Here is a 13,727-nt window from a genome sequence, read left to right on the forward strand (position 1 = left end):
TATTCTTATCATTCTTAGTCTCCTACTTCTTAATGAGGAACTTTTTACTCCCCTTATTCCAGCTGACAACCATCAATTCCAACTCCTCTAGTGAAAGAGATGATATCTGTCTGTGAGTAAGAAATGTGAAGTACCTTTGTATATGAAAGAGATGATATCTGTCTGTGAGTAAGAAATGTGAAGTACTTTTGTACATATCCTTATACACACACAACACATCAGTGGTATGATACACATTGTTAATTACATAGTAATTAAGAAATACTATACCTCCATACAGATGTTCCTTACAGAACTTCAATTTTAATACTCAAAATAGTCATTACTAACCAACTACTGCACTGTTACACAATTTAAGCATGACCTGCTGTTTTCACGGGTGTATCTTGTCAGCATGTGGTTATCTGTTGTTCTGAACCCTGTGCAACACCTCAGCCTTCTACTGCTCCATTTGCACAACTGTCTTCCAGTTCTGGGCTCTGAGTATTTGCTCAAATTGGGGAGGATTACATGGTAGATCTAAAGAAAATAATCCTCTTGATTAATCCTGTTAGAACGTCACATGATGGAGATTCTGCTTGTAAATAGGATTCTTTTCCTAGACAGTAAATTTACACATATAAAATTGTTAAAATGTCAATTTTGGGGTTTCAAAGTCAACCTCTGAAAAATTAGAATATGTCAGAATTAGTGTGATAAACAGGACTTAAATTTGACTCCACTATGCCCTTGTAGTGTGATACAACCTATGATTACATGTTTAAATATTACATTCTCACAGAAAACCACCTCAATGAAGGGACAAAGAGAGGGCTTGTTAGAGAGGTGAATCAGGATCATGCTACAGATAAGGCTACTTGCTGTAGGACTCCTGTCTCAGTTGTTATGGAATTTGTAAATGTGTCATAAAATGCAGAAAGAGCAAGAATTTTTTCAAGGGTAAATCAGTGAAACGCTGCAGGACTTCCTGCTTATGCAAAAGAGTTCTCAGTGCCAAATCACAGCAAACAGACTTAATAATTGGTTACCATATGAATGTTCCTTAATATCTTTTTGCCTGATTTTCTGACAATTTACTGAAATGGTGAGTACTTACAGCTGTGATGATGTATTGTACTGTTACATATTCACATACAATGAAGAAAACAGGTCGTTATTGTTATGAAATGGAGATCTCAATTCTGTGGAAATTTTTGATTTAAATGTTTTGCAGTTCTATTTCTGGGCTGCAAAACATGACAATAAATCCATCTTCATCTCCCAGAAGTGTCACAAAGATTATCGTTAGAGAAGCATTTAGGTACACCAGCATTAAAAACTGCAGAAAAGTCTCCAGGGAAACAATTCTAGATGTATAAATAAATATGAATAATATAGAAGAACAATACCTATATTTATACCTTTGTCTTGTGTTTTGGAGGACTCAGAACTAGATGCATTAATCCAGATGTGGTGCAATGACTACCAAGTACAAGAGGATAATCCCTTCCTTCCTCTGTTGGCTGCACTCCAGTTAAAGCAGCCTGGGAAGCCATGAGCCCTGTTTGCTGTGGGGGCCCACAGGGTCCAGTTTGGTTTGCTGTTGGTCAAGTTTATTTCAGAAGTAATAAAAATTACTGAAACTGTAGCACCTTCATGTCTACCTATACAATATTAATGACATTTATATAGAATCCTGACTGCACAGTTTCAATATGAAGTGCCAAGGGTATGGCATATGCTCCTAAAAGCAGTGGAAAGTTTTTCAGTGTAAATGCATGAGACCTCCTCTTGCAGGAACAAGGTCATTCTACATCCAAATATAGCCTGGAGAGCTAAACCAGTCTGAGATAATGCCATGATTCGTATAATAATCAGGGTACCTTCATTAAATGCATTAGAGAGGCAAATCATCAAACCATACACAATAATGCATTCAATAACTACATATTCCTGTGAAAGCTTTCTTAAGGCTGTTTCATTCAATGTGTACTATAGACATCAGTAAGAGTAATTCTTTAAAAAAGCATTCTCCAGCTGACTGAACAGTAGAAAAGACAAATCTATTAATTATTCTAGTAAGACTACAAGTTCTTTTGTTCAGTAAGGTTTGAACATCTCACATGAATGGCTCTGAAGATAACAGAAATTTTGAGGAGAAATCCAAGCCTAGTCCCCAAACGTTCTTAATTTTGCTTTTTGAGAGCTGAAAGAAAATTAACACTGAGAAGTTAGCTGGACTCTTTTATGCACTAAATACTAAGTGTACTTTCCAAGTAATTTTAATTTCAGCCTATCAAAGGGGAAAAAAAAAAAGGAAAGAACCTTTCTCCTGTCCTTATTAACTGTCAAGGTAACTGCTCTGCTAGCTTTTGGATTGATGTTATATAGAAGTGAGGAGGAACAGAACCAGATTTATGTTTTCAGATTACAAGCTTGCAATGAATTTTAAGTTACATTCCAGCACCTACTAAAAACCCATCATTAAATGAAAAAGGCATCCTAAAGTGGAAAGAAATGAGAACTAATCCTGTAAAATCTGTCTTTAGCTCTCTGAAAAGGAGGCAAGAAAATCCCAACTGAAATGTTTCCCTCTAGTCTAGTAGAAAGAATGTGAGTTAGAACTTTTCCAGAATATGTTGGGTCAAAATGGGTCACCATCACAATTTCATTTGTAGAAGAAATGCAGGAGAATCAAACCACAGGCAGTTATCCCTAGGCTCAGCAGAACCATTAGCTGTCCAGTGTAATCAAGGAACAGCAGTCAGGCTCAGTCCTGCCCTTGGTCAGAGAGCCGGGAAGAGGACAGGTAAGTGCTTTAGAAGGGCAGTTGTAGGGTCTGTGGATTCGAGCAGGGCCCACCAATCACATCTGCTGGATGTAAGGAAATGTCAGTGAGGGCACCACTGGACTTATTGTCATTGCAGTTTTTGGAGAAGCAGGTAAAATGGTGGCAAATGTAAGGTGTGTTTTTTATGATGGATGAAACATATACATGACAGTGTATGAGGGAAGAAATCAAAGGCAAATTCAGCTCAGTGAACAAAGGGAATACTATTAATGTCTTCATTATCCTTTTACTCCTGGACCTACCTCTTTTTGAACATACCCAAAGCCTGAAGGTACTCAGTTTGCAGTATTGTGCAAAGTTTTAGTTAATCAGACTTTTTTCTGTGCATATACCCTACAGAAATTATTCTCTAAGAAGTGTTTTGTGGAAATATGTTCTAATGCTTAGAGCAAAGCTCTGGGAGCTATTTCTAGCTGTGCACAATGACCTTCTGTTTGATCTTGGTTAATTCATTGAAATTTGTTAAGTGTTTTATACTCCAACAAAAGCATATTACTTTTCCAATATTTTTGTTCAATATCATTATTAATATCTACTCATTCCTCAGAGGAATTTATAGTGCTCAGTTCATGTTTAATTTCTATAGTGATACCCTCAGCTGAAAGGAGTAATAGAAATATAAATACAGTCTTCTAATTCTCAGATAGATAGTGATAATACCTCCAGACAAGAACAAGCAATTGAAGAGGATTGATTTTCTGATGAGTAGTCTCTATTGTAATTCATACCTTCAGTATTTTTATTGTAAACACGTTCATAGTTGTTGGACTTGTATTTCTCAGACCAAAACTGCATTTAGTCATTGGAAAAGCACATAAAAATTCAGGATACTGTTATAAATAGGAAAGCTTTAGTAAAATAATGTGTTTAATGCTATTCTATGTAGCTCCTCATGGTAGCAAGCTTTAAAAATCCAGATGCAGCATACAGAAGACAGATGCAAATAAATCAGGAGATACCAGCAAAGTACTAGTCTCAGAGCATTGGAGTTGTTCTGTTAAACCTGTTGTTTGACAGAAAAAAATCCCAGCAGTGTTTGCAAACGATTTCCAATGAATGTCTGTTTTTAAATATGCCTTAAGGGTGGCAAAGCTCAGCATATGCTTTTTACTGGGAGCATAATGCAGTGCTAGCAATATGCACATAAGCAATAACACAATGTTCATTTTGCATATGGAACCTAAATATTTTAGCAGTAGAGAATAACACAATATTGGCTCAGTAAGCTTCCTCCATAAAGGAGAAAATGGAGACTATATTCACCATCTCTTGCTATTGTATTTCTAATGCTATTTCCTACAGTATTTATTTCTTGCACACTTGATTCTTATCAAGGTTATCATACTGACCCTAAACAAGTTTTATCTCTTGGGTAACATATTCATTATTTTTGCTTTATTTATTTAACTGAAGCTGTAACTGCACGTTCTGGAAAGCTGACCAATGACTTATCCAATTCTTTCTAAGACATTGTACAGAATTTACATTAAGTTGCATCTCTTATAATAAAGAGAAGCACTAAAGCTTAAGTGCATCTATTACGTATGACTTCAAGATTTTCTGTGTAACTTCCTTCTCTGGGCTTTGCAAATTTTCAGTACTATATACAGTACACCTCAAATTGATTCCATAATTGATAAACATAATTGATATATTACTTACTGTTTTCTTCTGCACTCAGTTGCTCTATCTATTCTGAACTCGGGTAAACTAATGAATCCTTCTGCCTTTTCATCCTACCAAAAGAGAAAAGAAAGTGACGGTGAAGAACAGAGCTAAGGAAGAGAGAAGTGAGCAGTAGCTATTTGGGTCTTAGACTAAAACTAAGCACCTAATCAACTGAAATACTGACCATATTTTCCCCACACTTTTTTAATTTAAAAATGTATTTAGCTCATGATACAATGTCATTAACTTCTATGAAGCAACGAAACCGACAGTTTCTTAATGGAGTTGTGGTCATCCTAAATCCCCCCAGCTGAAAATACAGGAAACCTTTCAACACCAAATACAGCACTTAAAATAGCATTCAAGACATCAGCAATGAAAGAGAAGGAATTTTCTGATTCTTCATCATATATTCTACATTTTAAGCTCTTTTGTGGCTGCCTCCTTTAAAAGTTGTGATTGTGCAGACCATCTGCCCTGCTAATAATTATGTGGAGGTTCCCACAGTGAGCTCACCAGTGATTAAATGGAAAAGTAATAACTAGAGAGTATCTCTTGTCACTTCTTGCTTCTTTTGAAGTAATTTACCAGGAAAAGCAAGGAGACATGTTAACAGCAGACAGATTTTTGAAAAGTATTAGCAAGTGCACTAGGAATTATATCCTGACTGTAAACAACAGACCGAAAATCAGTGGGGGACATAGTGACTACCACCTTGCATGTAACAGTGGCAAACAGACAAAACATGCAACACAGAACCTGAAGGCTTTTCTCATCCACAGCCTGAAACAATATTGTTTTGGGCTGACAGGAAAATACTAAAAGTCAGCAATCAAAGTAGGCTATATGCAGACAGACCAGGCACTGAGGCTCAGTGCATGCAAATGGAAGAAGAGCAGTTTAACGATTTTTAGCTTTCCCCTCAAGTGTTTTTTCCCTACATATATGCAGATGGCACAAGTGTAGGCCCAGTGGTTCTCAATAACATTTCGCCAAGAACAGCGTTTTACAGATGAGAAACTGCAAACTCCAGACTAATTCAGCAAAAAGCAAGAGGAACATCTATTTAAGAATAACTTCCAGATAAAGAGATCTACAAATTCAAATTTTCACATCTGCTTCACATAATGTCTAACAAAATTGAATGGTTACTTTGTATACATCCCTCAACACAACTGAAATTAAGGAGAGCAGAGAGTGAACACTGTGTTAGTCTGAATAAATACTATCGGCAGAGAAGTGTTAACTCCCGGTGTATTGGTATCTTTAACAGTGCCATGAACATCTGCTATTTTATTGAGCTTAGACATGGACTTGGAGACTAAAAACCAATTTCAGTTGAAATATTGCCTTCTAGAATGACCCAGACCTGGCAATGAAAGTGGCAGTTCACTAACATATCCTACCAAATAGTAAAAATCAAAAGAACCATAAAGCTTCAGGTTTAATTTTGCCTTTCTCTATGCATCGAGTATACTTACATTCTGATTTGTGTACCAGTACAAGGATGAATCCTTCAGAATAAACCAGTACTTTTTCCATTTCTGTGTGAAATAACCTTTGGCATCCTTTTTCTTCCATAGCCACCCTTCACAATCTCCATGCCCCAAGTCTTTGCAGGAAATCCGTCTTCTGCTCCCAGTTGTTAGAGAGCTCCCTGGTAACGTGACAGTTGTGTGAGACATCTCAGTGAATGAAAGAGTGAAAGAACTAGTCTTCTCAATATAAACACACTACTAATTTTTTTTTCTCCAGTTTCAGGGAGAGGAGATTGAATGAACAATTTCCAAATTCAACAATGCTCTGTAATATTGGTTAAGCTAAAATTAAAAAGGCTTCATTTCTGTAATTGTTTGTTTAATCTCTAGAGGGTTCATTCCTCTTAGGGATATATTTTTTTAGGATGGACATCATCATTCCAAAGTAAGAAAGCATCCACTTAACCCTCAACCTGAAACTCAAGAGTATGACATAATCTGAATACAGCTGTAAACACCACTTCTTCCATATACCTTCTGTTACTACTTTTAGCTACAGAAAGTCTGTGAAATTCTGAGATTTTTTAAGTCAATTTTTATAGTCAATAAAAAAGAATGATCATCCACTTCCATAAAAATGCACAAGCTTACATTTCTTCTGTCCTGAATTTAAGTGAATAACAATATTTTAACTTTACCCCGTTGCAAGGCACAGCACCAGGAAAAGAGTTTTTTTGTCGTTATTTCAATGCTTCCTAATTGGAAGGCTTAAAATTTTAGTGTGCCTTGTAAATATCAATGAGAGCAGCTTTTTTTTTTCTTAAGTATGGTATCATTTTTCATGAAAAAGAGTCTGTAGGTAATTTCATTAAAATAGTAGACACTTTTCTGACAAAAATCAAGGTTTACACTGCTACAAGAATTATATTTGTCCTACAGATATGAAACAGTGAAGAAATTTAACATCAAAACACCATCCTTTGCTCTACAACATTCCTCAGCTAAGTTCTTAACATCTTTCCTCTGTTTAGAATAAGTTACTGTGTTGTGTCCTGATCAGGATTAGAAATATTAAAAATGTGTAGTACAAGAAAAGGAAAGTGTTCAAAGAAAAGGAGAATAAACAAACAAATAGAATAGAAAGAGGTTACTGGCCATATATTTTCATATGAATTCATTATAATGTAACTTTTGTTCATATGTTATAATAATAAACAGTCTCAAATAGGCCATGAATAGTAGAGAAAGAGTGCAGAAGGAAATGGCAAAATGTATAAATACTACCTTTCTTCTGCTTAAGTCAGGGGAAATCTTACCAGCAAGTCCAACAATATTATACCTGATAACACACGTATTTAGTGTTTTAATTTGGTATTTTATTTTGGTGTTTACTACCTCATTTAGAAATATTTGATTTCAGATAAATTATCCAGATCCCTTATCATCAGAGAAGCCTGTTTTTCTAGTTTCAAAATGTTAACTTAAACAAGTTACCTTTTGACCATTTTCTGCTTTTTACCCTGAGGGAAGCGTAATGGAATGACTGTAAGGGAAAAAAAAATATGAGAAAACAGAGTAGTAACTTGAAACAGCTGGAGTTCACTTCCATCTGCATGGCTATCTTTGGGTTAGTTATCATAGGAACAGTTGTCATAGGATCTCATTTTTGTTATTTTTCTGTTACTGCTGTTATAACATAAACCAAGGTGCTAAATCTGCAAATTAAAATCCTGTTTGTTTATTCAGTTATTAATTACAATTGGAATAAAATAATTAAGGACTCTTTGCATGAATGGTTATGTGGTAGTTTGAAAACAAAGGATGTAAACTCATCTGAATGACCTAATAAATAAATAATACTTGAAGATTATTCTGAGTATATATGAGATATTTACAGAAATATTCATTCAAAAATAAACATCCACCACAAGTTAATGTAAAGTCATGTCTTCCATGATGTGTTGAAGTCACGGTCTTTAGTTGTTTCCAACCACAGGAAACAATGAGGTTTGTTAGGTTGGTAGCTTGTCAGAATAACTCTGAGGAGAAAATAATTCTTTCTTTTGTGGCTGCATTATAAAATCATTACAAATTCCTGTGAAAAACCTAAAGCATCTCATTTAAACCTTTTCAAAACAGAACTGCTGCTCAAAAGATGGTAAGGATTTACCTCAAACATGTAAATGCTAGATCAAGTAGAGGAATTTTACTAGCAGTAGAAAACCCAGTAGATATTCACAGTGTGATAAACCAGCAGATCCAGGCAGAGAGGAGCATAGAAAGAGACATGCTTTTAATTTTCTTGTTTTTTCCTTTGTGATAGATAACACTCAGCTCAGTAGAGGGCCTAGAAGAAGGGCATCTCAGTCACTGACAGAGATATCTCCATGCTGCCTGAACTACTGGTGTAGCTGCAAGTAATTACATTCTCCATAGATCATCTGACTGCTTACGCTACCTTATGGCACCTCCACATCCTGTGGTAAAATGCAGCTACATGCTGCAAAAAACTTTATTAACAACTGTGGTACAACATGTTAAATAAGTGTTTAAATGTCACAATATTAAAATCTGAAACAACTGAGGATTAGAATTGAAATTTAAAAGAATTGAAATTAATATTTAGGATAATGAGGGATTAGAGTTTAAGCATTATAGAAAAGCAAGAGGTGAAAACAGGACTCCAATTGTTGGACATGCAAACTTTTATGTTAAATAAAAGTGGAGAAGGGAGGAGTTTTTCACATGCACAGGCTGATTTGTAACCTTTCTGCAATTTAGGATTTCTAGTGACTACAGAAATCAGCATTCTTTACTCCTGAGAGAACTGGCACAGAGAACACCAGCTTTTTGTGTTCTGTTATATCAGACTGCTCTCCCAGTCAGTCACAGTATATGAATGCATGACAAAAGTATTGTAATGCTGTCAGGTGACAAACTCTGTAAGTGTGTGTGTGTCATATCACTCTAAGACAGTACATAGTCTCCACTCAAAGTGATAGCTGCAAATTTATCTCTTTGTTTCAAGCACTAGAGAAGACAAAGATTAATGCTTGCTCCTGTGCTACAGGAAATGAAGTAAAAACCAGTCAGAAAATAAAAAAAACCAAAAGTAAGTCTGTAAGAAAGTATTAAAAGTTCACAGGAACATTGAGGTTTTATTGATGGATTGCAAGGTGCAACAGCAGTATTGATCAGTTATATTGTGACAACTGGAGTTCTGTGGTGACTGACTGCAACAATTGGTTCAATGTTCCTCTTTCTGCATAAAAGTGCATTAGGATAGAGCAAGTATCTGTTTCTGAAAAGAAGATCACCAAATTTGTCCTCAATTTAGGCTAAAAAATATAGCGATGGAATCAAACCCTGTAATTAAATTGCAGTTTTCATTTGTGATTAAATTGAAAGAACTAAAAAAAATGGAACAACTGGAGGATATACACATTAGGATACTCAACAGCAACTCATATGCATCATTCAGTATAAAAGTTTCAAAAATAGTGAAGATGCTAGCACAACAAATCAAGGAGAACTGAAAACATTAGCTCTTCTAGAAATCTAAGTTAGTCTTATGTTTTGTTTACACACACATACAATGTTTTCAAAGCAAGAAAGCTAGAGAAAGTGAAAAGTTTACAATATCTTGGGAATCAGTATTTAATCAGCACTGCTAACTTACGAAATTTGAGCTTCATATTCTAAGAGACAGAGTAACTACTATGTAATTAAAGTTGTGGTAAACACTGTAAGAAAGCAGGCAGAACTTGCAACTTCAAAATGACTCAGAGTTGCTATGGGAAACAGATAGATGATGTGAAAACATACTGTGATTGTCAGCATTTAAGTTCTCATCTCAAAACCATAAGACAAAATAGAATGTTAAACCAAATGCAATGCCTTCCCACCCCAACCCAAAAAGAAGCACGTCATGGGAAAAAAACCAACGAAAAGTGATAGAATTGAATCTGTGCTATATGAAGCTATATGTGCTAAATTAACGAGACCTCAACATAATCAGAGTGTTGTAGTAGGAGCACTGACACAGAATGAACAAATGAAAACTTACACTATGCTTAAAAAATGCCCTGGAGAATAGCCATTCAGTTACCTGTCAGGACTAAGGGATCCAAGGCTATTAATGCAACACTGGTTATATGTACTTCTACTATTTTGAACCTCAGGAGTTTTTAAGGAAAACCATTAACAAGTTCTAAGTAGCCATAAGAGCATTTACCAGCAAAGACTCAAATCACAGAGGACATAGTGCTGATTTGCTCAGATTATGTGTGTTAGTTTCTTTGCAGCAGCAGGATCTCAGGGAACAGCCACAAATCCAAGTGTCTACCAGCAGAGGCAGAGGGAAGGTATGGATCGGCAGCTCACAAACTGTCAAAAATGTAGTCATACATCTTCTGCTATTGTCACTGCTCTTTACTGTTACTTTATAAATATTTGGGAGGCAGAACAATTTTCAAAAGTTATATAGCATCTACTTAGTGAAAAAAGTGCTAAGTCAAAATGAAGAAACAAGCATTCTGTAAATCAAGGTTCACATTTTTTTCCTTTGTATGAAATTTATGCAAAATAAGAATAAATTAATGTCCAGCTATTTTCCATCAAAGATCTTCAATTGGTACCAGAAAAATCTTTGAAAACCTAAATCCTGTATCTGCCTATCATAGTATTCATAAATATTTTAAGAGTTTTAAAATTTTGCTTTACCTTCAGAGCAGCCTTCCCTCCAGAGTTCCCTCTCAACCTAGACATAGTCTATGATTCTCCTCCCAGAACTGGTATATAATTTAGAACACATGCTAAGGTTCCTCCTAAACTTAAAGTACTACACACACAATGATTTGCTGTGGATGCAGTATTCAGTTTTCTGAATATGAAAATTATTCCTGGCTTTTTATTGTCAGATGTTTTATAATATAGACAAATTTCAAAGTGTGTGATATCTTAAGCTTTTTTTACAAATACAACAATGAATTGAGTAGTTCGGGGTTTTGTTACTTCTTTATTTAAAAATATATTTATAAATCATTACCTTCCTCATGGATGTGCTTCCTTGGTGGTCAATGGCACAACTTGCATACCTAGGATAGAGAGAAATTAAAGATGTCAAATAACCACAGGAAAAAAAAAAGGAATCTGAATAAATAGTGCACATACACACAGAGTCTGTGAATTTCCAAATGTATGCCTATAGATGGAATCATTTATCAAACTTGTTTAAAGTACAGCTCTTAAAAACAGGATGCTCTTTGGGAATTTACCCATATTTTTCAATGATAGTAAGAAACACAAAACCATTCTTAATATTCTGATTTGAGAGCACACAGATCATCTGGAATATTTGGTTCTAATTCAGTCACTGGCCTAAAAATCTCAACCCTGATCCACTAAGATTCAAAAGCAACCAACACATTTCTTCCCTCCAAGGGACAACTAAACGTTCTATTTAATTCCTTGGTTCTTTGTTGTAGAGCTCACTCTTATTTTAGCCTTTGTTTCAGGTATAATGGATTCTTAGTGTCCAGACTAAAATGGGAAAAAATGAAGTATTTTAAACAAGAAAAAAAGTAAAAATACAAATAAATAATTTATCAATTTTGTTTTAAGTATAATTTGCATTTTAAAATGTAACAGCTTACAGATCAGTATTTGAACTGCTACTCTGATCTTTTGGGAAAGACTTGTATGTGTTCCGTATTTTGCAGAGTTGGTTCCTTTACCTATCATTTCAGAATCAGATCAAGGGTACCCAAATTACTTAGTATTTGTCTTCCTTTGAATTATTTTTGGGGTATCTTAACTGTAGCAGTATGTAAGCATGTGTATAAACACCCAGACATTAATAAGAATGTAAGTATCAGGCCAAATTTGACATGAATATAGATATGTTTGTCAGGTACAAAGAAAGTTTAATATTCCTTCTCTACCACCTCCTCTTTCATATTCTGGAAGCACTTAAAGACAGGAAATTCATAAAGACCATAGCTATCTAATACTTGATTAGATCATTTATATCATCAGGAAAACAGTAGTATTTTTGCAATGTACTAGAGAAACTGGTATGCTGCTTAGTTCTCAGAAAGGCTCCTGCAGAGCACAGCTTGAAGTTCTAAATCCCTGGAGAAGGTCCAAGGCAAAGTTTTGCTTTGCTGAAACTATGTGATTAGTGTCCTGACAAAATCATATTGCAAAACATTTTATGTTAGGAGGGAAAATTCCTGAGACAGTCCCTGTTAAGTAGGCCTGTCTGTGAATTTTTCACTTATTAACGGGACATTATCTGCATATCTTTCTCATAGAAAGACTGTGTATACAATAATTTGTCTCTACATAGTTAGTAGCACTTGCATTCCTAAATCCTTTGAAACACTGCAATATTGAAGGTGGTTAGATAGGTACAAACATAGCAGTAATCTTCCAAAGTTCTCAATAGCATACAGTTCTAATTCCTTAGCATCAAAGAGGACAGAGGGAAGCTGAAAAGAAACTCATCTACTGTGTCTCAAGGCAATTGAAGGCAATGCTGTGGACCTTTATGAGCTCAGGAGTGTTCTGAAGAGAATAGAGAGGAAATAAATATTCAATATCTCCTTGAATAAAGGTGTTATTTAAGTTATATAAAATTAACAGCTTATTTTATTTTGAAGCTTCATTCATTAACACACAATTAAAATGTTTGGTGTTCACAGCATTCTGCAGCAAAGAATTCCATAACATTTTCTACAGGATACTGTGGGTACCAAAAATCTACATAGACTTTAAAATGCAAAACCACTATTTATGGTACAGGTGACTTTTTCTCCCAGAGTTCACAGCACAGCAGGGAAACTTCACTAGAGGCTTTTACTTACAAACAATATTGGCCATTGATGGAAACAGGACACTGAATCAGGGTCAGCTTTGTTTGATCTAGCACAGAAATCCTTAGACACACAATTCCCCCTCGTGTTTTCAAAAATAAGAAAAAGGAGAAGTGAGAAAACCTTAAAAATGTAAATGTTTTGGTGTACGTTGTATAAATAGAAGTGTAAGAATGGGAAAGAAATTGAGGGGACAAATTAAAAAGGACTAAATGGATTGTGGACGTTTTTAACATATTCCCAAATTCTGTTGGTCATAATAATATGTCTTAAGCCAGCAAGACAGGAAGGGGGTATTTCCTCATTTGATGATATCCATTGTTAGGAGAAATAAAATTTGGCATTTATCAGTCCTGAGTGAAAGGAAATTTCCAGGCTGCAGTGAAAACATGGGATGCATAACACCAAAATCAAACTCATAAAAGTTAATAGGCAAGAATTAGAAGTTCTGAGCTCTCTTCACATTATGAGGATTGAAAGAAACAACTGAAACCCCAAAAAGTTCTGCTCACAACATTTGGTAAAGGAATGGACAGATGCCCAAACCGCTGCAAGGCAGATTTTGTCATTAATGCTCCATTTCTGTCTGCCCATGAGAAAGCCATAAATGCACTCCAGTCCCGCTGGGCATTTCCCCCCGGATTTCTGGTCTGTTTCTTTAATCATGTCTTTGACCCATCTGGGAAGTGTCAGTTTCAATGCTTCCATTCTTTCCCTCAGCCAATATACAAGACAAATAATACATCTGTGGTTTTATCTAGAAAGCCCTTTGTCGAGTTTCATTTGCTTCCATGCAAACACAGTAATGTGCCTCCTTACAGCAATCTCACATCTTACAGCAGAAGTTTTATAAAGTTAGAGGAATCTGCAATCAAG

The 13,727-nt window shown here is 35.3% G+C and overlaps 1 protein-coding gene across 1 annotated transcript in view; it reads right to left on the bottom strand.

Moving 5' to 3' along the window:
* The window catches only part of LOC104557395 (connector enhancer of kinase suppressor of ras 2), a 163,252-nt gene that overhangs the window by 17,868 nt on the left and 131,657 nt on the right, over positions 1–13,727 (bottom strand). Inside the window, exons 16-19 of the mRNA XM_062006460.1 lie at positions 11,024–11,072; positions 7,471–7,519; positions 5,980–6,155; positions 4,493–4,566 (exon numbers count right to left, since the gene is read on the bottom strand). Of these exons, the coding sequence (XP_061862444.1) occupies positions 4,493–4,566; positions 5,980–6,155; positions 7,471–7,519; positions 11,024–11,072 (348 nt within the window). The remainder of the gene's footprint in view (positions 1–4,492; positions 4,567–5,979; positions 6,156–7,470; positions 7,520–11,023; positions 11,073–13,727) is intronic.

This window comes from Colius striatus, chromosome 13 (assembly GCF_028858725.1).
Source record: "Colius striatus isolate bColStr4 chromosome 13, bColStr4.1.hap1, whole genome shotgun sequence".
In the NCBI taxonomy this organism is placed as follows: Eukaryota; Metazoa; Chordata; class Aves; order Coliiformes; family Coliidae; genus Colius; species Colius striatus.